This window comes from Xiphias gladius, chromosome 15 (genome assembly GCF_016859285.1).
Source record: "Xiphias gladius isolate SHS-SW01 ecotype Sanya breed wild chromosome 15, ASM1685928v1, whole genome shotgun sequence".
Classification (NCBI taxonomy): domain Eukaryota; kingdom Metazoa; phylum Chordata; class Actinopteri; order Istiophoriformes; family Xiphiidae; genus Xiphias; species Xiphias gladius.
In genome coordinates, this window is record NC_053414.1 from 10829222 (window position 1) to 10848483 (window position 19262).

Below are 19262 nucleotides of genomic sequence, written 5' to 3' on the forward strand. Positions count from 1 at the left end.
CACAGTCTCAGGGTGCTGGACTTGACGTGAAACCCTCCATGCATTGTGAGGAGCTTTCTTGTCTTGATATCAGTGGCCCCTATCTCCTTCTTTGGCCAGTTTATACCAGCGGGGTATCTGATGACTGGCAGGGCGTGTATATATATATATGTATATATATTCTTATCCATCAAACTGTAGCATCAGGGAGGTGTCAGATCGGTCCCAAATTCATTCTGCAGCATGACACCACCACCAAACACACAGCCAGTCATCCAGAACTGTCTTCGGAGACAAGAACAAGGAGTCCTGCAGCAGATGGTCCGGCCCCCACAGAGCCCTGATCTCAACATCATGGAGTCAGTGTGGGACGACATGAAGAGACGGAAGACACTGAGACAGAAGAACTGTGGCGAGTTCTCCGAGATGCTTAGGACAACCTTCCTGCCAAGTACCTTGAAAAACTGCCCCAACTGGTGCTGTGTTAAATGCAAAGAGTGGTGACACCAAATACTGATTTGATTTGGGTTCATTCAGAGTGAAGTTAATTGAACAATAAAAGCTATTCATGGCACTGTTTTTGAAAGCATCCTCACTTGTTCCCGTCTGGGGTAGCTGCTGAAACAAAAGACGACAACACTGCAGTTTGACAACATAAAGAGGGGAGTTTTATTGATCCATTCATTCTTTACATTTTCTATCTTTTTCTGTAGGTATACATTCAATAAATTCTTTCTGTTGTCTCAAACCAGGTGAACTGCATCCATACAGTCGGCTAAATGTTCTGTGTCCACGCAGAAGATTAGTGTTAATTTATTCTTGAAAAACAGCTTCTGCCACAGTTCCTTATGTACTACAGTATTCCCTGTGTAGTTCACATACAAAGGAATGGCTTTGGGTAAACTGAGGTGGACAGATTTATAGGTGTTATGGCCTTGTTTTCTTTGATTTTTTTTTTGTTACAAAAACCAGACAGTTCTTGCTATACCTACTTCATAAATTCAGTATATATTATATATTATAACCATTCATCTTGTGCTAAAATCAAAGCTGTGCTGCAGTCAGTTTAAAAAAAAAAAATCTCAACATCAATAACATACAGGGAAACGAGCTTGCCTGTATAGATTGTTTACAATATAATGTTTACAGTGATTTTACAGTGTTTTTAATGTCCCTGATTATCTCAAAACCATAGTTGTATTTTTATATTACAGGAGAGAAACAGAGAAAGAGTATTTGTCAGCGTGTGTGTTTACAGTTACTGGGAAGCGAACGGGTGTGTCGTTTTGTGTGCACCAGGGTTGTGTGTTTGTGTATTCGCGCTCAAGCCTGGAGAAACAGAGACATTTAAAACAGGAAAAATGACGAATTCCTATGAACAGAGCCATGTAGTAATGATGTAAACAGCTCTTTTATGTACATAATTACTCAGTCACTCATTGCTTATATAGATGGGTGCTATGGTCATCAATCACGTGTACGATAAAGAACACAACACCACAGAAATCAACACCGATCTCACTGCCATCAAGCTACCTGCAAATTCCCCCTGCGTCCGTCAGTGTGTGTGCAGGATATTTAAACAATCTACAGAAGTATGAGGCAAACCGTCACATTAATAAACAATATAATCAATTAAAATAATGATTGAAAGAGAACAAAAGAAATAAGAGACAATATATTCTTTTTTTAGAGTGGACGGGCACACAGAATGTCGAATATATTACATCGATGTGCGAACGGTCCAATCCCTAAGCAGACAAACACTTTAGAAGTTCAGTGTCTCTGACATCATCTTCCACCAGTCCATCAGCTCCTCCCGCTCCTCCTCCTTCCTCTCCATCAGAGACTCCAGCTCAAAGTCCACCTGAGACAGAAACAGGCAGCGACATGGACTCAGATGAGAGGTAAGACGTAAAAAGACTAATTGTACACAGCACTACATATTAATCGTCTTGGTATGCTGTTTTCTGATAATATAGAAAAAAAAACACATATCTAACCATTGTATACTAATAGGATATGATACGAGACGTGTGCCAGTGCGTGCCAATCAAACTGTGTCTTTCGAATGTCACTGCCTGTTAAATTTAACAAATAGATATCAGAATGTTTTTCCAAGGACTTAATGATGATTTTTTTTTATTTCACAGAGCTGATTTACCACCATTCACAATTACTTTAATTTTTTTGACAACTGCACTTCTAAGTGAAGTAAATGTAAATGAGGTATCAGATCCTACATACATTGTTGAAGGCAGGTGCCTTTATATGCCATTTTTGCATATGTTAAAAGCACGTTGACAGTGCAAACATCAGTCAAATATGGAGTATCATCTCTTTTAGGGGTTCCTGATTTCAGTAAGTTACAGTTTCCTATTACATCTTTTCTAGTTCAAGTCATTTCCAAAAATTCCTTATTTCTTACTCACATTGTCCAATATTAGAATATTTACCATACATTTGTAGTTAGCCTGAGACTGAACCAAAAATGAAATAAAAAACTATTCATGGCACTACTAGAAATAGACTCAATGTATGATTTGATCACTCACCACTCTCGGATCCAACTACACTCACCCTTTGAAAATATGAGGGGACAACACGGTGCCCTTGAGCCGTGTTTTGGTCAGTTTATTTGTCTGAGTCTTACCCTGGTTGCAGGGCTGTAGGGAACAGCCACCTTTTTGATGACAGTCAGGTATCCTGGAGCAGAGGCTGCCACTTTGTAGTTTCCTGGAGCCAGCAGGCGCCAATAGTCTCCATCTTTGGCTACAAAATGCAAATCATCTCATTAACACATGTGGTCAAATAGCTAACAGAGCAGCCAAGTGATGCTCAGCTATGGAAACAATCACATTCACAGCATCAACCGTTTTGAATACCTTTCGCAATCACTATGATATACTGTACTTTGCAGGCGTAAGTGACCATAGCAAGTGACTAGCGGACCGTGAGAAATGGTGCAGTACCCACTATGTCCACAAGATGGAGGCGTTACAGCATCTTACCATTACACGTCTCACCTCACGCCTCCTGTCCACAGGGAGTGGTGTAATGGAGTGTATGTGTGGCTTCATTTGCACTGGATGCTGATACCTGTGGTGATGTCATGGTCAATACCCTCCACAGAGATGGTGGCATTGGAAATGGGGTTGCCCTGGAGGTCACGCACGAAGCCCTTGACGCCACGGTGAACCTACAAACAACGCACACATTGACACACACGCACGCGCGCACAAAGAAGCATATTAAGTTTGAGAAAAGACTGGGAAATTAAAAAAATGGTACAGGACTCTTTGAAGGGGAAGATGAAAAAATGACTTTATTTTTATTGTGAAAAACAATCTGACTGACTGTTCAGCACTTAAAGCAACCAATGTTACGTTTTCTAGTCAAGGGAACCGCCTGTGGTTATGCTAATAATGACTGTCCTTCTCAGTTAAAGTAGTGTTATGTTGTCATACCACCACAAAACGTCTAAAGGTTGGGGGGGGGTTGTGACAGGTAATGCTGGTTTCTTTTTATCATCAAGGTGATCTTTCCCCGACCTTGACCAAGTAGTTTTAGTTAGCTAAACTTAACCATACTTTGAACTTAAAAGGTGTCAAATCAGAAAATTCATCATTTTGGCACTGACAAACAATTTGTTTTGTCTCAAATATCAGGACTTGTTGTACATGTGTACTTTTTCATTTTTCTGATAAGCATTAGCGTTTTATTCACCAAAGATGGAGCGCCTTTGTTTGTCTGTGGGTCAGCTGCATCAAATACACCAATGAAAACAGATGGGAATGTTGGATTTTATTTTATAGTCCTGGTATGCTGCCTACCTGCTCAATGTAGTTGACGAGTGAGTTGCGGTTCTGCTCCCAGTAGGTCTTGAGTGTGTCCTCATTGGGGAACTTATCACAGCTGAGCTCCAGGGTGATCTCAAAGGAGTTGCTGCTGAGGTAGTTGAAATCCTGCATTCCTGTAATGGGTCCGTTAAAAAAACACAGGATAGAGGAGAGCGAGAATGACTTTAATGAGTGAAAGTGGCAGAAAAGCCAATGTTGCCTATGACAGTAGTGAGACATTTTTGAAGAAAATGACAGCCCAGTAAGTTCAGGTACGAAGACAGGTAGGCTTCTTTAGTTAAACTGGGTGATATTTTGTTAAAAAGACGTAAGTAACATTTTAAATAAAGCCAGTTGGCTTTATTCAAATTTATTTAAATGGCCAATTTTAGTGTATATATACACAGATATACAGTATATGTACTGCTGTAAATGCTTGATGATAAGTGACAAGATTATGCAGTAAAGAAATGCCAAAACTAATGCTTAAATTGTCCACCACAGAGCACTGACCACTTAATTTTTCATCTGTAAAATATCCCCATCAGTGCATATCTTGGTCACAATTCTTTAATAACCAAATTTAAGGGATCCTTATTTAAACTTGTTTTGTGTGTTTAGTTAAAAAGACAAATATTGTCCAATAACCAGATATAATACATTTGCTACATGTTCAAATATAGTCACTGAAGCATGAGAAAACATGGTTATGTGTAGAAGTCTAAAAAGAACTTGTTGTTTCTTACCTCCTGGCACGCTGTACCAGGCCCCTCCGTTAGTGATGCCATCTTTGAAGCTGGAGTCGTCATCGTTCTTACGGCATGGGGGTCGGTGAGGGTCGGACATCACTGGGTTGTAAATGGAGTAGGCCCTGGCCAGAGACTTGAACATCACATCATCTGGACTGGCGCTGTACTCGTGAGTGGATCCTTACGGGAGAAATTGGAGGGAAGGCAACAAACAAGGGCGCATTTAGTACAGACAGTAGCTGTGATAAAGTATTCATTACAAACCCGCATCTGCAGCACATTAAACCCATGCTTGCGCAAACACATTTGTTTACTTTGGGTAATGATGCACAGGAAGCCATTTACGGAAACATTTTCCATCTGATTTAAATAAGATTTATGATATTCTGAAGAAAAACCAATAAAATGTTTGTGTATTCAGTAACAGGTCAAATATTTCTCTCATTAAATCTGTGAAAATAATCTCATATAGAGGAAGGGAACAGTTTATATACAATTTAACAACCCAAACACAAAAACAGGGTGTGAATGAGATTTTGTGTGCATGTGTGTGTTAATGTACCAGTGCGGGTCTCATCATATGGGTAGTTGGCCACCACGTCTCCTCCATGCAGGTTAGCTGAGAGGACAAAAGGGATATCAATGATCCAGTGAATCACTGCCTTGGTCTCTGGAGCCAGCTGCAAAGGCAAGACATCATAAATTACTAATACATAAACAATAAATACATGCTGCACCTGCAAAAGAAGTCAGAGGCATTTCTGTATTTAAAATTTTATCACTTCCAGTCTACACACACAAGATGTCTTATAAAACATTAAAAGACAAGTCTGGTGATAATCTATATTTTTCTTACTGTCAACAAATACTGTCAAATTAAAAGACTAAAACCAACAATGAATTGATCCTGCCAACAGGTAAAGCCTGATATAGTTTGTTGCCAAAAACTATTAATACACATTAATGAGCCACATCGTTGCACTGGGTGACATGTTCCTTCATCATAATGACCATGGGAACTGTCATTTATTTCAAACCTGTAATAATTGTTTTTTTTTTATTGCCACTCTGGCGCAGCAGAAACACATTATGAAGACTACATTGACGCATTATCACCTTTTCAATATGATGTGGTAACCTTGTTTGCAGTTGCTTATTTAAAGATCCAGCAGCTACGGGGCAACATTATCACTCGTTTGGAGTCATGTCTCTGGGCACCTATGCTAGAGTGCAAGTCTATTATTCGCTTTTACCTCTGTTTTTGGTCTCCACCGACACCTCGTTCACTAGCTAGTCTCTAACCTTGTCTGCCACTTGCTGCCGAGCAAGTAGTGTACAGCCGGTTTTTAAGAGTTGTTTTCTCTAAAAACAGCTGCCAGCCGCGACCAAAAACTACACTATGAGAGCGGTGAGAGTGAACCAAAACAGTAAAGTTGTGGGCCAGATCTCTGAACAATGAGCTGGAATGCACGCTAAAGCTCTATAAAGCCAAGGGGAGCTGCATATTTGGGTGATAATTCTCTGTAAATTCATCACTACAAGCGATCCCTTTCACATTGTTATATGAAACACTACTATTGCAAAAGTATCGATTATAGCCTCTTTAAGTCAGTCCCACACACACCATCTGGTGGTTGTAAATACTCACAAGAGAACCAAATGAGCATCAATCCGCATCTGAAAGTAGTTTTTAAAAGTTTTACATGTTCAGTAGGAATGAATGGGCTGAGACCCACAGACCAGGTAGATAAGTCAGGAAATACTGAATGATGTTTTGTTGTTCTGGTCTGTTCATGGGATTTTTAGACAATAGGAATAACCACCAGCCTTATCCTTAAATCACTCATACTGTTTTTATCTGTGTGTCTGGTTGTGTACCTTGGTGTTTTCATCCACGGCCTTCTTCATGTTCTGCAGCAAGTGGTTGTTGGCTCCACCCTCCCTCTCATTGATGTAAATGATGCGGTCTAGATCGGGGAAGTTACGGTTCAGATCCACACCCTGCGCGTTACTGCGGCCGACGAACCAGTCCTTGATCTCTCCGGGCTGAGCAGGAAACAGGAGAGGATGTTTAGATGGACAGAGATTGAGCTGAGCTTAAATAATTGTTTTGTCTTAAATTCTTAGGTGTAATTCAAAACTAAGAGATGTAGTTACTAAGTCAGTGTTTGAAGTCTCAAAGATGAATCTGCCTGGTGGTAAATCCTTGCATCAGGTTTGTGTATGTAAAGTGTGTTTCTGTCATGCCGTGTTATCACCTGTGACGCGGCCTTCTCGAAGCCGTCTGGGTTCATGGAGGGCATGAGGTGGATGCGGGTGTTGTGGATGAGGTCGATGATGGTCTCGTTGCCCTGCTGGTACTGGTTGCACAGGTACTGAGCCAGGTAGATGAGCAGCTCTCTGCCAACCGCCTCGTTGCCGTGCATGTTGGCGATGTACTTAAACTCTGGCTCCCCTGCAGGGAACACAAAGACATTTGCTGTGTTACTGCGTCACACACAGTGCTGTAAATCAACATTATGTATTCAACATTCATCTGTGCAGTGGTTATAGCTCAGAGAGAGAGGCTGAACAGAATTTGAATGAGACACAGGATTTTTTTTTTTTTTTTTTACAAAGAAACAGGATTTAAACGAGGTTTACAATGAATGCAGCTTTGACAAGCTTAAACCAATCACACCTAGCCTCGCAAAACAGAGCTGGACATGTATTCCCAAAGAGAAATATCACAACTACGTCATGCTCATTTTTAAAAGAAGCGATTTTAGTCAGTAATCATGGAAACAAACATTTCCTTTATCTCTTTTGGACCAAGAGAAGGTCACTGATAGAGCATGCTCATTTGTTATGGAGGTTACCCTGGATACAAACACCCTCTAAACCAACCATAACACTGGACCTTTGCACTCCGGTAGAGATAAACACACTGACTCATCAGCGTTAAATAGAATTGAACATTGCAACCCAGGACTCCATTTGGACAGTAATAACTGAGAGACGGTGGATTATTGGGTGACACTGTCACAGACTGTTCTGCCTGAATCTTGCTGCCGGAGTGACAAGTCTAAGATCAGATTCGACTACATCACAGCGACTGTGACTCCAGGACATGGTGTGACAAAATTAGGGATCCTCAGGACACGTGCAACCTATAAATCCGACATTGGGTGTCACTTGTAATGTAGCTTATCAGTCACTGTCTCAGCCTTCATGTTGTAAATGCCCTTACAAAAAACAAACGAAAATCTTGCTTTCACACGTGAAATACAGTTTAACACGATAAAAAAGAGGTTTTTTTTCATGTCATGTCTTACATTTACATGAAAAGCACAAAAGCCTTATCCCTGAATTAAAATTTTTACATGTGAAATCTAGGATTTCATTTGATATAAACATGGGAAATGTGCTTTTTATGTGTGAACTGCCTTCTGACTCTTAAAGAATGTAGGAGTATGGGTGGGGGGATCTATACCCACTTTAGAAGCTTCACTTTCACATAGTTCAGAGAAGACTTTATCAATTATTTACTAATCAAAATTCTCCTGTGTTTTAACTCCTGTGTCGTATTGCCCCCTTTCATGTACACAACTTATACTTATGTTGTCTAATGTGTTTATTCCCTGCTACAGTTGTTCTTTATGTTCCCTATACACTATAATATGAAAGTACACATATTGTACCGTTTAGTGGATTAACCTATGTTGGCCATGTCAGTGTATGGGCATAAAAACCTGACCAGACTACTTTACTTTTCCTTCCCCTTATCTTGGACATACTGTATGTGTTTTATATTTAAAAGCTATTTATATCAGACTGTTTTGTAAATCTGTGTACAATGACTGAGGCTCTCACCATCTGTTTCATGTACTAATTAGCCTTGCTTCGCTCCTCTTCATGTATACAATTACAAAAAAAGCACACAAATAAGACAAGTGCTACTAAGGAGGTATTTAAAGTCCTTTAACAAAATGACAAAGAGGATGACTAAGTATGAGCTACAGTACACACTCTTTTGATTAACTACAAACCAGAGATGAGTGGCTGTCTGTGGCTATACAACAACAAAGGACTTCTCTGAGCACTGAGGAAAGAAAAAATATTTTGTTAAGACCACTTATGAGTTATGAAATGTAGCTAAAGATCAGCAGATGGTGGTGGAGTGTGTGTGTGTGTCTGCGTGTGTGTGTGTGTGTGGGTGTGTGTGTGTGTGTGTGAGAAGCCAAACTGCAGCAGGGGTTCTGTTTTATTCAGGGTTTTTGTTTATTGTTTTTTACCTCTATTCTGATTTGACCATTTTCAAGGCTTCTTTTTCTCCCATTTACATTTTTCACTTTGTTAAAATTAATTTGTTAAGTTAATAATAACACATTCACGACGCAAATGTAGATTTGTGCCAATGTTTTCACATTTGCATCTTTTTTAAAACCTTTTTTTAGAAGATTTCTGTGTGTTTGATGTATCCGCAAATAATCCCAGTGGCTTCATGAGTGAGTAACACACACAGACACACATCTGGTAGTCAGGTTATTTTTAAACACTCGAATCTGGTTCCTTTCTGAGTTGCTACTAATGATTTCAAGACTACAATTAACTCTTTCCATCCTGACGTTGGTGAATGGTTTTTACAGGCTTCAGAGGCCTGACAGAGCTGCCAAACACATGTACTCACACATTCATACACACACACCTTAAAGCAGGACTCTGCCAAAATGAATTACTATGATTCAAGCTATTACACATATGCTCAGATTCTAGAGACCTTTCCTTTCTCCCTTTCTCCCTAAAGAAATGTTTCTGATGTGCATTTTAGTGTGTGATAGAAGACAGACCTGTACAAGTTTCATACATGTAGAACAGTTGACATATATAGAAACGATCGTAGTTACTGTATGGGCCAACACATGTAGGTATCGATGAATTTCGGATGTGCTTGCGTAAGTTTTGGGTAATGTGTATAAGACGGGCAGCCAAGAGCAGGGCACATGATAATTAACTGCAAAAACTCTCAATCATGAATAACACTTTCTTTGAGTTTGTATCATTAATTACCATTTTGCTAACTCACGCTTATGCAACAGCTCTGTTTAGTCTTTTCGCATATACACACACATTTCTGACCAGAGGATGCATTTTACACAAAGGCAAGCGTAACGTGTCATGGTGTAGGTGGACCAAATCAAAATATCCTTTCTCCTCTCGAGCCAACTGTTGTCTTCTCCTCTTTTCTCCTCTGTCTAACTGTTGGTACCTCAGTGAGCTTGTATTCCTTTGGACAGTTCCCTTTTGAAATGTTAAATATAGAAAATGATGTGATAACTTCTTCCTAGTCCACACATGAATTCATTATGTGTAAAACAACATTTCAAATGAGGTAAATGCACAAATGTTTGAGTGTTTCGTACATTTAAAGCAAGGAAAGAGGACAGTGTGCAGTGTGAATATTGCAACCTCCAAATATGTAATGATGCAACTGTTTGACCTTTGCTTTAGCAGACAAACATTATCATTTTCTTTTTCTGTCTTGGTTTGTCTAACGAGCAGTGGAAAATCCAAATGTATCCCATTTATAATGATACAGAACACAGAAAATTAGCAAATCTTCGCATCGCAGAAGTTGAAAATACCTGCTAATTAATTTTCTGTCAGTCAACTAATCAATTAACTGTTTCAGCTCTAGTATAATTAGGCTGCTTTTTTGTTCACATGCATGTTTGCCCAAACAAGACCTTGAAAGTGGAATGTTTTATCATTAAATGTTTTGGGAGCTTACAACATTCAGTGTGTGGACTACCTTTCCTTTTTCCTAGATTTCATATGTGAAAACATACGCAAACACCTTCATCACACGGGCTTTTTTGCAGGGGATCTTAAATATCTCTAAGCGTTGGAGATCCTATGATTGTGTGCGAGAGGCTGGAGGATTTCTGCTCTCCACAGGTCAATATAATACATCTGGTGCTGACAAGACCCACTGCATCATCCGACACTTTGTCAGGAGTTATCAAAAGGGCGTGGCAAGTGATCAATACGGTCTCCTAGGCAACCTCGTATTAAAGACTGCAGCTGCAACGTCATTAAGGAAGCACCACATTAGAGGGCTCTCAGTCGTCGTGGCAACCCTGACAGGGGCAGGTGCTCAGGGAGACAAATCAACTCGGAGTAAACATACTCTCACTCTGAGTCTGCCTGCTGTCTAGTGTACACACAAACACACACACACACACACACACACTCGTACAACTAGTGTGTTATCTCTGAATGACTGCCAGCTTTGTTATCTGATTACAGAGATGCACATACACGTACAGCACTGACACTGAGCAAAAAACTGGTAAAATAAAACATTTCTAAATGCTACTGAGTCCTATAGGCAAAAATCAACATCATTTGTAACACAACAATTGAAAGTGAACACAAAATCGGCTCGCAAAATGAGTTATTTCACGAGATATTTGTCTGTTTCATTTTTTTCCCCCTGCACTTCTCACTGATTTTGAATTGGGCAGGACTCAGTTGGGTACAGGTGTTGTCACATACTTAAAGGTTTTAGTGTAATGTCAGAAAGTGGTGAAAAATGGCCAATATGATGTCTTGAAATGTCTTGTTTTGTCCAACAAACAGTCCAAAACCTAAAGATACTCAGTTGAGTTAAACAATTAATAAATTATCAAAATGGCTGCTGCTGAATTTTCTGTCAGTTGATTAATGGTTTCATAGATTAATCTTTACAGGTCTTATATGTACAACTGCTTGTATGGCCAACACAGCATGACATGAAGAGACGTCACACAGCATGTCGAGATGCAGAAGATAAAGGAGGATGCAGGCGGTTGTGTCATGTATAATAAATTACTTCTGGCTGATGCCTTGGCCTTTCTCTCATCCTTTTTCCCTTTTCTGCTTCTCCCTAATTCCTTCTACAATTTTTTTCGCCAACCATGTCATTCTTAAACTCCTAAACATTTCCCGTTTTTTCAATCATCATTCCTTTCTTTTTTATCTCCCTTGTCCATCAGCCCCTCCTTCCTCCTAACTGTTTTCGCCATCTCTGCAGGATAGGTTTCTCACAGCTAAACTGTCCAAACATCTATTAGGTTTACACTCTCTTATCCTCCATTTTTCTGTCTTCTATTAGGAACATTTGTCATTTAAAAGCCACTTTATATTCGATATACCATATGTCATTTGATATCCAACAAAGTGTTGGACTGCTATTCACTTTAACTGGACATCTGTGTGCATGCTCACTGGGGATTACATACTTCCTCTGTCGTCTGATAAAACAGTCCAGCGTGGAGTCTTATAGCAGTCTCCACCATATGAGATAGTCTACAGCATATCGGATGATACTTACATGATTTTTTTTAACTTAACTTCAGACAAATTCATTCCCATTACAACATAGGGTTTCTCCTCATATTAGAATACTTGTAAATTGTTTCAGACATGAGAGTCAAAGTAGTTTAGCCAGAGCGCATTTCACTGAGGAGGAGCCCCTTTTTTTTCTTAGCTCTTGTGAACTCAAATGTTATCCAGCTGTGAGATGTAAACACCTCCTTCAAATGAAAAACATGTCACCCATGCTCAGTGGTGGAAGAAGTATTCCGGTCCTTTACTTTAGTAAAAGTAACAATACTACACTGTACAAAATACATCGGTACAAGTAAAAGTCCAGCATTCAACATCTAACTTAGTAAACTTTTATGTGTTGGCAACTATCATCAAAACGTAGCCTACTTAAGGTATAAAAAGAAAAAGTACTCGTTATGCAGCATGTTACAGATATATTATTGTATATATTACATTATTGAATTTTATCACTGATGTTTTAGTTTAGAAGAAGCATTTTAATCTTGTTGCTGGTGGAGGGGGAGCAAAGTTTAATTACTTTCCATACTACTGGGTAGTTTAATTTGCAGAAATGCGTCATATTTTCTTAAGCTTATCATGTGTTTCGGATATTAAAATTTAAAAAGTAACGTAACAAAAATACTCAAGTTGACATCAAAAAATTGTAATTAAAGTAAAAGTTTGACGTTTTGGGGAATACATTCATAGACTCATACCAATATGAAGCTAGCAGCAACTTACTGAGGTAAGCTCAAAGAATGGAAAAAAGGGGAAACGGCTAGCTGGGCTCTGTCCAAACTAACACAAACCACCGACCAACACCTCTAAAGCTCAATTAATTAACAAACAACTAATTAACAAGTTATATCTTTGTTTAATCCATACATAAAACAAAAGAATAAAAACAACAATTCGACATTTTATGGTAGGGTTATGTTCTGAACTACTCCTTTGCCAGGAGTAGTGACTTCATAGAGACCTTTTCTTGGCCAACAAATTTTTGTACAGATTAACAAGGAATATAATTTGTTAATTACAGAGACGTAGACGTGCGGGAAGAGATTTCTTTTTACTGTTGGACAGAGCAAGGAACCAGGCTAGCTGTCTTCCTCTGCTTCCGGTCTTTGTGCTAAGCTAAGCTGACCACCTGCTGGCTTCAATCTTATCAATCAATTTTCACAAATGTTAAACTTTTGCTTTAAAGCAGTGAAAACAAGATGTAAACACAACATCTGACATATTATCACCTTTAAGTTGATATGTTGCACTTGTTAGCAGTTGCTTTCAAACTTCCAGCAGAAATGGAGCAACATTTGCATTCATTTGGGGTCATGTTAGGGTTCACCTGGTGAATGTAGTGCTGCTCTTGCATCATATCGTTCAAATCGTAATTTGGACGATATTTGAATGAGTCGATATTTGAACAAGTCGTAAAGACAGTTTATGTCATCCTCTTCGTTGCAATTCCGAGTCTGAGATATCAAGAATTTTTGACAGGGACAATATATCCCACTTGGGGAAGAACTATAAAATTTTTGACAAATAAGTAGGAAAATGGGCTGCAAAGTCTCCATAACTGAAAGTTGCCACAAAATAAAATCCAATATTAACACTAATATGATGAATTTTACTAATATAAAAGAAGCTAAACACTGTTTTGTTTTTGGTTTCACTTGTCATTTTCACTTTCATTACAAATATGTAACATAACAAAACTAGCTAATTTGCAAATGCAGCATAATGTGAGTCTAATAGTCACTCTCCTTTTAGCTCTGTTTTTGTTCTCCACCAGCTTCTCGGGTAGAAATCCAGCTCTTTGGCTGCTAAATGTTCCACTTTCTTCACTTGCTAGTCGCTAACTTTGTTGTTTGTTGCTGCCAGGTAGTGCTACGAGCTAACAGTCGGTTTTCAGAGCTTTTTTGCTGGAAACAGTTGCCTGCCGCACGCTGATGAGAGCACAGCGAATGAACCAAAACACAGCTGCTGCTGTATAAAGCTCTGTAGAGCTGTAGAGGGGCTGCAAGGTTGAGTGCTAATTCTCCATGGGTTTTTGTTAGTAAGAGTGATAGCCTCTTTAAGTACAGTTCTTGAATAATCCTAATCAGTTACTTTCCACCGCTTCCCATGTCCTACACTATATGCACTGTATATTAATATTCGACCAACGTGTTAACAGTCTTGACTATAGGCAGTTCCTGTAATGCAGTGTATGACAGATGGCTGCTTACTGACAGATGCATGAGCTCAAGACCGTTGTCCTCCGGAGCCAGCCAGCCAACCACAAGCCGCTAGTCAGCTCAGTGCACTAAGCCGATCTGTTGCCCAGGCAACCGCTATTTCAGCTCCACCTTAGAGTTTCAACACATTGCAGGGTCAGATAAAATATTTGGTAGGGCACCTTAACAGGAAGCTTAACGATTTCTACGGCCTCTGCAGATTTTATTCTTATCTCAAACACTCATTTATCATTTCTTTCCCTTTAACTGAAACCATCATCTTTTTCTCCCTTCACTGTCCTTTGCCCTATCAGTCTCTGGAGCTCTTCTCCCTGTTTCCTTTTCTGTTTCATCCCCCTCCTTCTTACTGAGGATGTTTTGCTCAGCAGAGATGGAGTGGGGGGGTTCTACCCCTGTTGGTGAAGCAGCGGCTTGGAAACTCATCTGGTAGTAATAAGGGCTCCACATTGCTACTGTGACTCATGCCTGCGCACACCCACCAGACTATTACAGGCTTATTTAGTATATACGTGTGGTCATTAGGCTCTGTGACCATGCGAGCTGCAAACCATACAAAACCTGTGGTGCGCCATTTAGACCACACAAATACACGCAGAGAAGAAAATACACCTTTACACAAAAATACTACACAAGACATATAGTCTGTGTACATATACATATACATATATATATATATATACATATATATATATATATATATATATATATATATATATATATATATATATATATATATATATATATATATATATATACATACATATATACATACACACACAGACATATATATACACACACACATATATACATATATAAACATATACATATATACATACATACATATACATATACATATATACATACATACATATATATATACATACATATACATACATATATATATATATACATACATATATATATACATATACATATATACATACATATATATACATACATACATATACACATACATACATACATACATACATACATATACATATATATATATATATATATATATATATATATATATATATATATATATATATACATACATAAGTATATGTACATAAATAGACATACACACATATATATACATACATACATACATATATATATATATATATATACACACACACACAGTAACTACAGACAAAGTTTCTTCTTTCTTTCGAGGACTCTGACTCGGGATTACTGTGATGACAATCACTTCCTACAGTATGTCAGCTTCTCTTTGGGTAGTTGTACAAGATTTCCTGACCCATTCCCAGAATTGCATTAAAGATTTATCTGAAAGGTTAAATTAGTTTGGCTTTTTGACATTTTAATATATATTTTAATATATTTGTATACAGTGCATTCAGAAAGTATTCAGACAGTATTGTGTTGCATTCGTATGTTAAATTTGTCTAAATTCATTTTTTCCCCTCAATCAGTCTGCACTCAATAGCCCATAATGACAAAGTGAAAACAGAATTATAGAAATTTAAAGAAAAAAAAAAGGAAAAACTGAAATATCACATCAACAAAAGTATGCAGACCCTTTGCTATGACATCTGAAATTTCTCTCAGGTGCCTCCCATTTCTTTTTATTATCTTTGAGATGTTACTACACCTTGATTGGAATCCAGCTGTGGTATATTCAATTGATTGGAAGTGATTTGGAATGGCACACACCTGTTTATATAAGGTCTCACTGCTGACAATGCATGTCCGAGCAAAAACCAAGCCATGAGGTCGAAGGAACTGCCTGCAAAGCTCAGAGGCAGGATTGTGTTGAGGCACAGACCTGGGGAAGGCTATGAAAAAAAAAATCTGCTGCATTGAAGGTTCTCAAGAACAGTGGCCTCCATGAACAAATTTGAATTCTTCAAAGGAAGAAGTTTGGTATAACCAAGACTCTTCCTAGAATTGGCCACGTTGCCAAACTGAGCAATCGGGGGGGAAAAGGGCGAAGGTAAGAGAGGTGACCAAGAACCTGATCGTCACTCTGGCTAAGCTTCAGAGATCGTATGTCTAGATGGAGTAACTTCCAGAAAGACAACCATGGCTACAGCACTTCAAAAGTCTTGGCTTCATGGCAGGGTGGCCAGATGGAAGTCTCTCCTCAGTGTAAGACACATGAGAGCCCACTTGGAGTTTGCAAACAAGCACTTAAAGGACTCTCAGACTGTAAGAAACTAGATTATCTGATCTCACGAAACAAAGATTGATCTGTTTGACCTCAATTCTAAGCGTCATGTCTGGAGTAAACCAGGCAGCGCTCATCACCTGCCCAATACCATCCCATTGGTGAAGCATGGTGGTGGCAGCATCATGCTGTTGGGGTGTTTTTCAGTCGCAGGGACAGGGAGACTGGTCAGGGTTGAGGCAAAGCTGAACAGCGCAAAGTACAGAGGTATTCTTAATGAAAACCTGGCCCAGAGCGCTCAGGACCTCAGACTGGGCCACCTCTCAACAGGGCAATGACCCTACGCACACAGCAAAGACAATGCAGGAGCGGCTTAGGGACAACTCTGTGAACGTCCTTGAGTGGCCCGGCCAGAGCCCTGACTTGAACCCAATCAGACATCTCTGGAGAGACCTGAAAATGGCTGTCCACTGACAGTACCTGTCCAACCTGACAGAGCTTAAGAGGATCCGCGGAGACGAATGGCAGAGAATCCCAAAATCCAAGTGTGCAAAGCTTGTCACCTTGTACCCAATGAGATTCGAGACTGTAACCACTGCCAAAGCTGCTTCAACTGAACACTGAGTAAAGGGTCTGAGTGCTTACATCAATGTGATATTTCAGTTTACAAAACGCTTTTGAAATCCAGGTACAAACAGCTTTCTTTTAAAGGTGTATGGAAACTAGTTTTAAACATTATCTTGTGTATTTTGAGACACATTTTAGTTTTCTGCTCCAGCTGTTCTTTAGCTGATATCTCGAAACAATCTGATGAATTTCAAGATACAGCACCACTCCTAAAATTGACTTTGAAGCCATAAGCTCATCAAATAGACTATGCGGATTTTTATTTATTTATTTATTTTTCACCTGCATTGGCTGTTGCCCACATTTGCATTTCCTGTGGCTGGTGTGTGTAAACTGTCCCTCAAACTAAAAGGTCTCACATTTCTCTGACATCACTTCTTCCACCCGGTGGTTTCTTGCAGTCCGCAGTCCAGTCCTGACAATATGAAGCAGTGTGATGGAGACGGTGGGGAGTCATGACATAACCCATGCCCACAATCATAACTGACCAGAACCTTTCAGGTCTAACAGGTTCATTTAATATTCAGTCAAATGCCTCTCCTCCTCCTTTTGAATGCTATGTGTAACTCTTTGCTCTGATATGTTGCAGCCAACACTGCTGATGCATCTGCTTTCGATTGGAAAGGATCGTTAATTAAAAACGCTACCCACTGAGCCGTGGCATGGTCCAACGCCTCAGGGGTGTTTTCTCCGAATCACGACTCGGGATAAGCATGAAGAGATCCTTATCAACCAGCAAAATGGCGGCTTTGCGTGGCTGATCCCACAATCTATCATCTAGGTTAGTCCCGAAGTAATGCAGCAGCCCCTGCGCTCCCCGTTTTTACGCACGGCACGGCACGGCACACCTGCGCCCCTCCTCTGCTGTTTTCCTGGTCATTTGAGCAACATCAGCCACACGGCTCGCTTCTGTATAGACCTCACACAAAATGAGAGGAGGCCTATCACCGAGCTGCTATGCGCAATAGTGCGTGGGTTGTGTGTGTGTGTGTGTGTGTGTGTGTGTGTGTGTGTGTGTGTGTGTGTGTGTGTGTTATCATAGCGTGCGGCGATGGGCTCCTGCCGTGAGGGAAAGAGGGGGACAAAGGGAGCGGGTGTGGGGTTGCACGTTCACCGCATTATGAAGCAGATCTTATCTATGCGTAAAACTGACCAGGCTCGTGCGTCCCGGGGTTGTCGGACATCTCCAGCACCAGCAGCTCGCGGCCCTCGAAGCTCTCCCCGATGGTGTAGATGCGGGTGATGGTCGGGCACTGCAGCCACACCGACACCAGCGCTTTCCGCAGCTCCTCATAGCGGTGGTACTCGAAGGAGATCTCGCCGTCGGTACCGGCTGCGCCGACCAGGGCGACCACTGCGGCCCCTAATAAAACTACCGGGAGGAACCGTTTCATTTTGACGTGTCCTCTTTTCCCTAAGCCCCGTCTGCCTGTCTGCCTGCGGCTTGGTCCCAAGCCTTATCTCTGTGCTGCAGCCTCGCTGTAGGCTATAAATATCACTCCCTCCGCTCGGTGTCTCTCTCTCCTCCTCTCTGATGCACTGCTGTACCTGGGCGCAGACTCCCTGTCAACCTCCAGTGTAAAGTCAGGTCCAAGACGCACATATCCGGCCACGGTCACCAAAATAAAGATATTTTTCATTCTGAGATTAACCGCAGTAAGGCGTTTATTTTATATTTCTAAGATCTAAGTCAATAAAATAAAAATAAGGTATTTTGAAGATATACCTATTCTTCTAGAGGGCACTCTGGGAGTAGTGCACACAGTAAAGAAGGCTTTATGAAGACACAAAATGTTCAATACAAAAAAACAAATAAATTACAAAAATTATAGACAAAATATACAGTAAGACCAGAAAAATATAAAATAACCAAGTAAATGGTTCAAACTCAGCACATCTTTTTCGCAGTAACCGAATTTATTGCACGTTAACACTATTTCGTCCAGGAAACAGCCAAACGGTAACCGCCCTGCTTGTCTCGATTGACAGATAAAGACTTTTATGAAATAAAACGGTCTTTCGGTGGAAAAAGTGAGAAAGGACATTGTAAAATAGAAAACAACAGGAATCAAACAAAATGACCTGCAAATAAAGAATCTAGGCTTTTAAAAAAAAAAACAACTATTGGGGATTTTTATAATCCAGTGGTTTTATTTCATATTTTGTCTTTATTTTTCATGAGTTTTTGGTTCTTCACATGGGTAGAGCTTATTTAGGGAGGAACGTTTTCTTAAATTAAGATATAAACTTGCGCTGCAACAATTAGTCAAATAATTTGCTGATTTACATTAAATTAATTTGTTTAATGTCTGTTCTTTTACTTTAATTTCAATGTCCTTTGGTTTTT

The 19262-nt window shown here is 39.8% G+C and overlaps 1 protein-coding gene across 1 annotated transcript; it reads right to left on the minus strand.

The window, feature by feature from the left end:
* Positions 1-1045: 1045 nt before the first annotated feature.
* On the minus strand, positions 1046-18498 carry cpe (carboxypeptidase E). The gene is made up of 9 exons (XM_040146057.1): positions 18069-18498; positions 6826-7022; positions 6446-6613; positions 5130-5247; positions 4565-4747; positions 3813-3952; positions 3079-3178; positions 2633-2751; positions 1046-1846 (listed from the first exon to the last, which is right to left on the minus strand). Exons 1-9 carry the CDS (start codon positions 18307-18309, stop codon positions 1748-1750), a joined length of 1365 nt encoding a protein of 454 aa, XP_040001991.1. The 5' UTR covers positions 18310-18498; the 3' UTR covers positions 1046-1747.
* Positions 18499-19262: the final 764 nt, after the last annotated feature.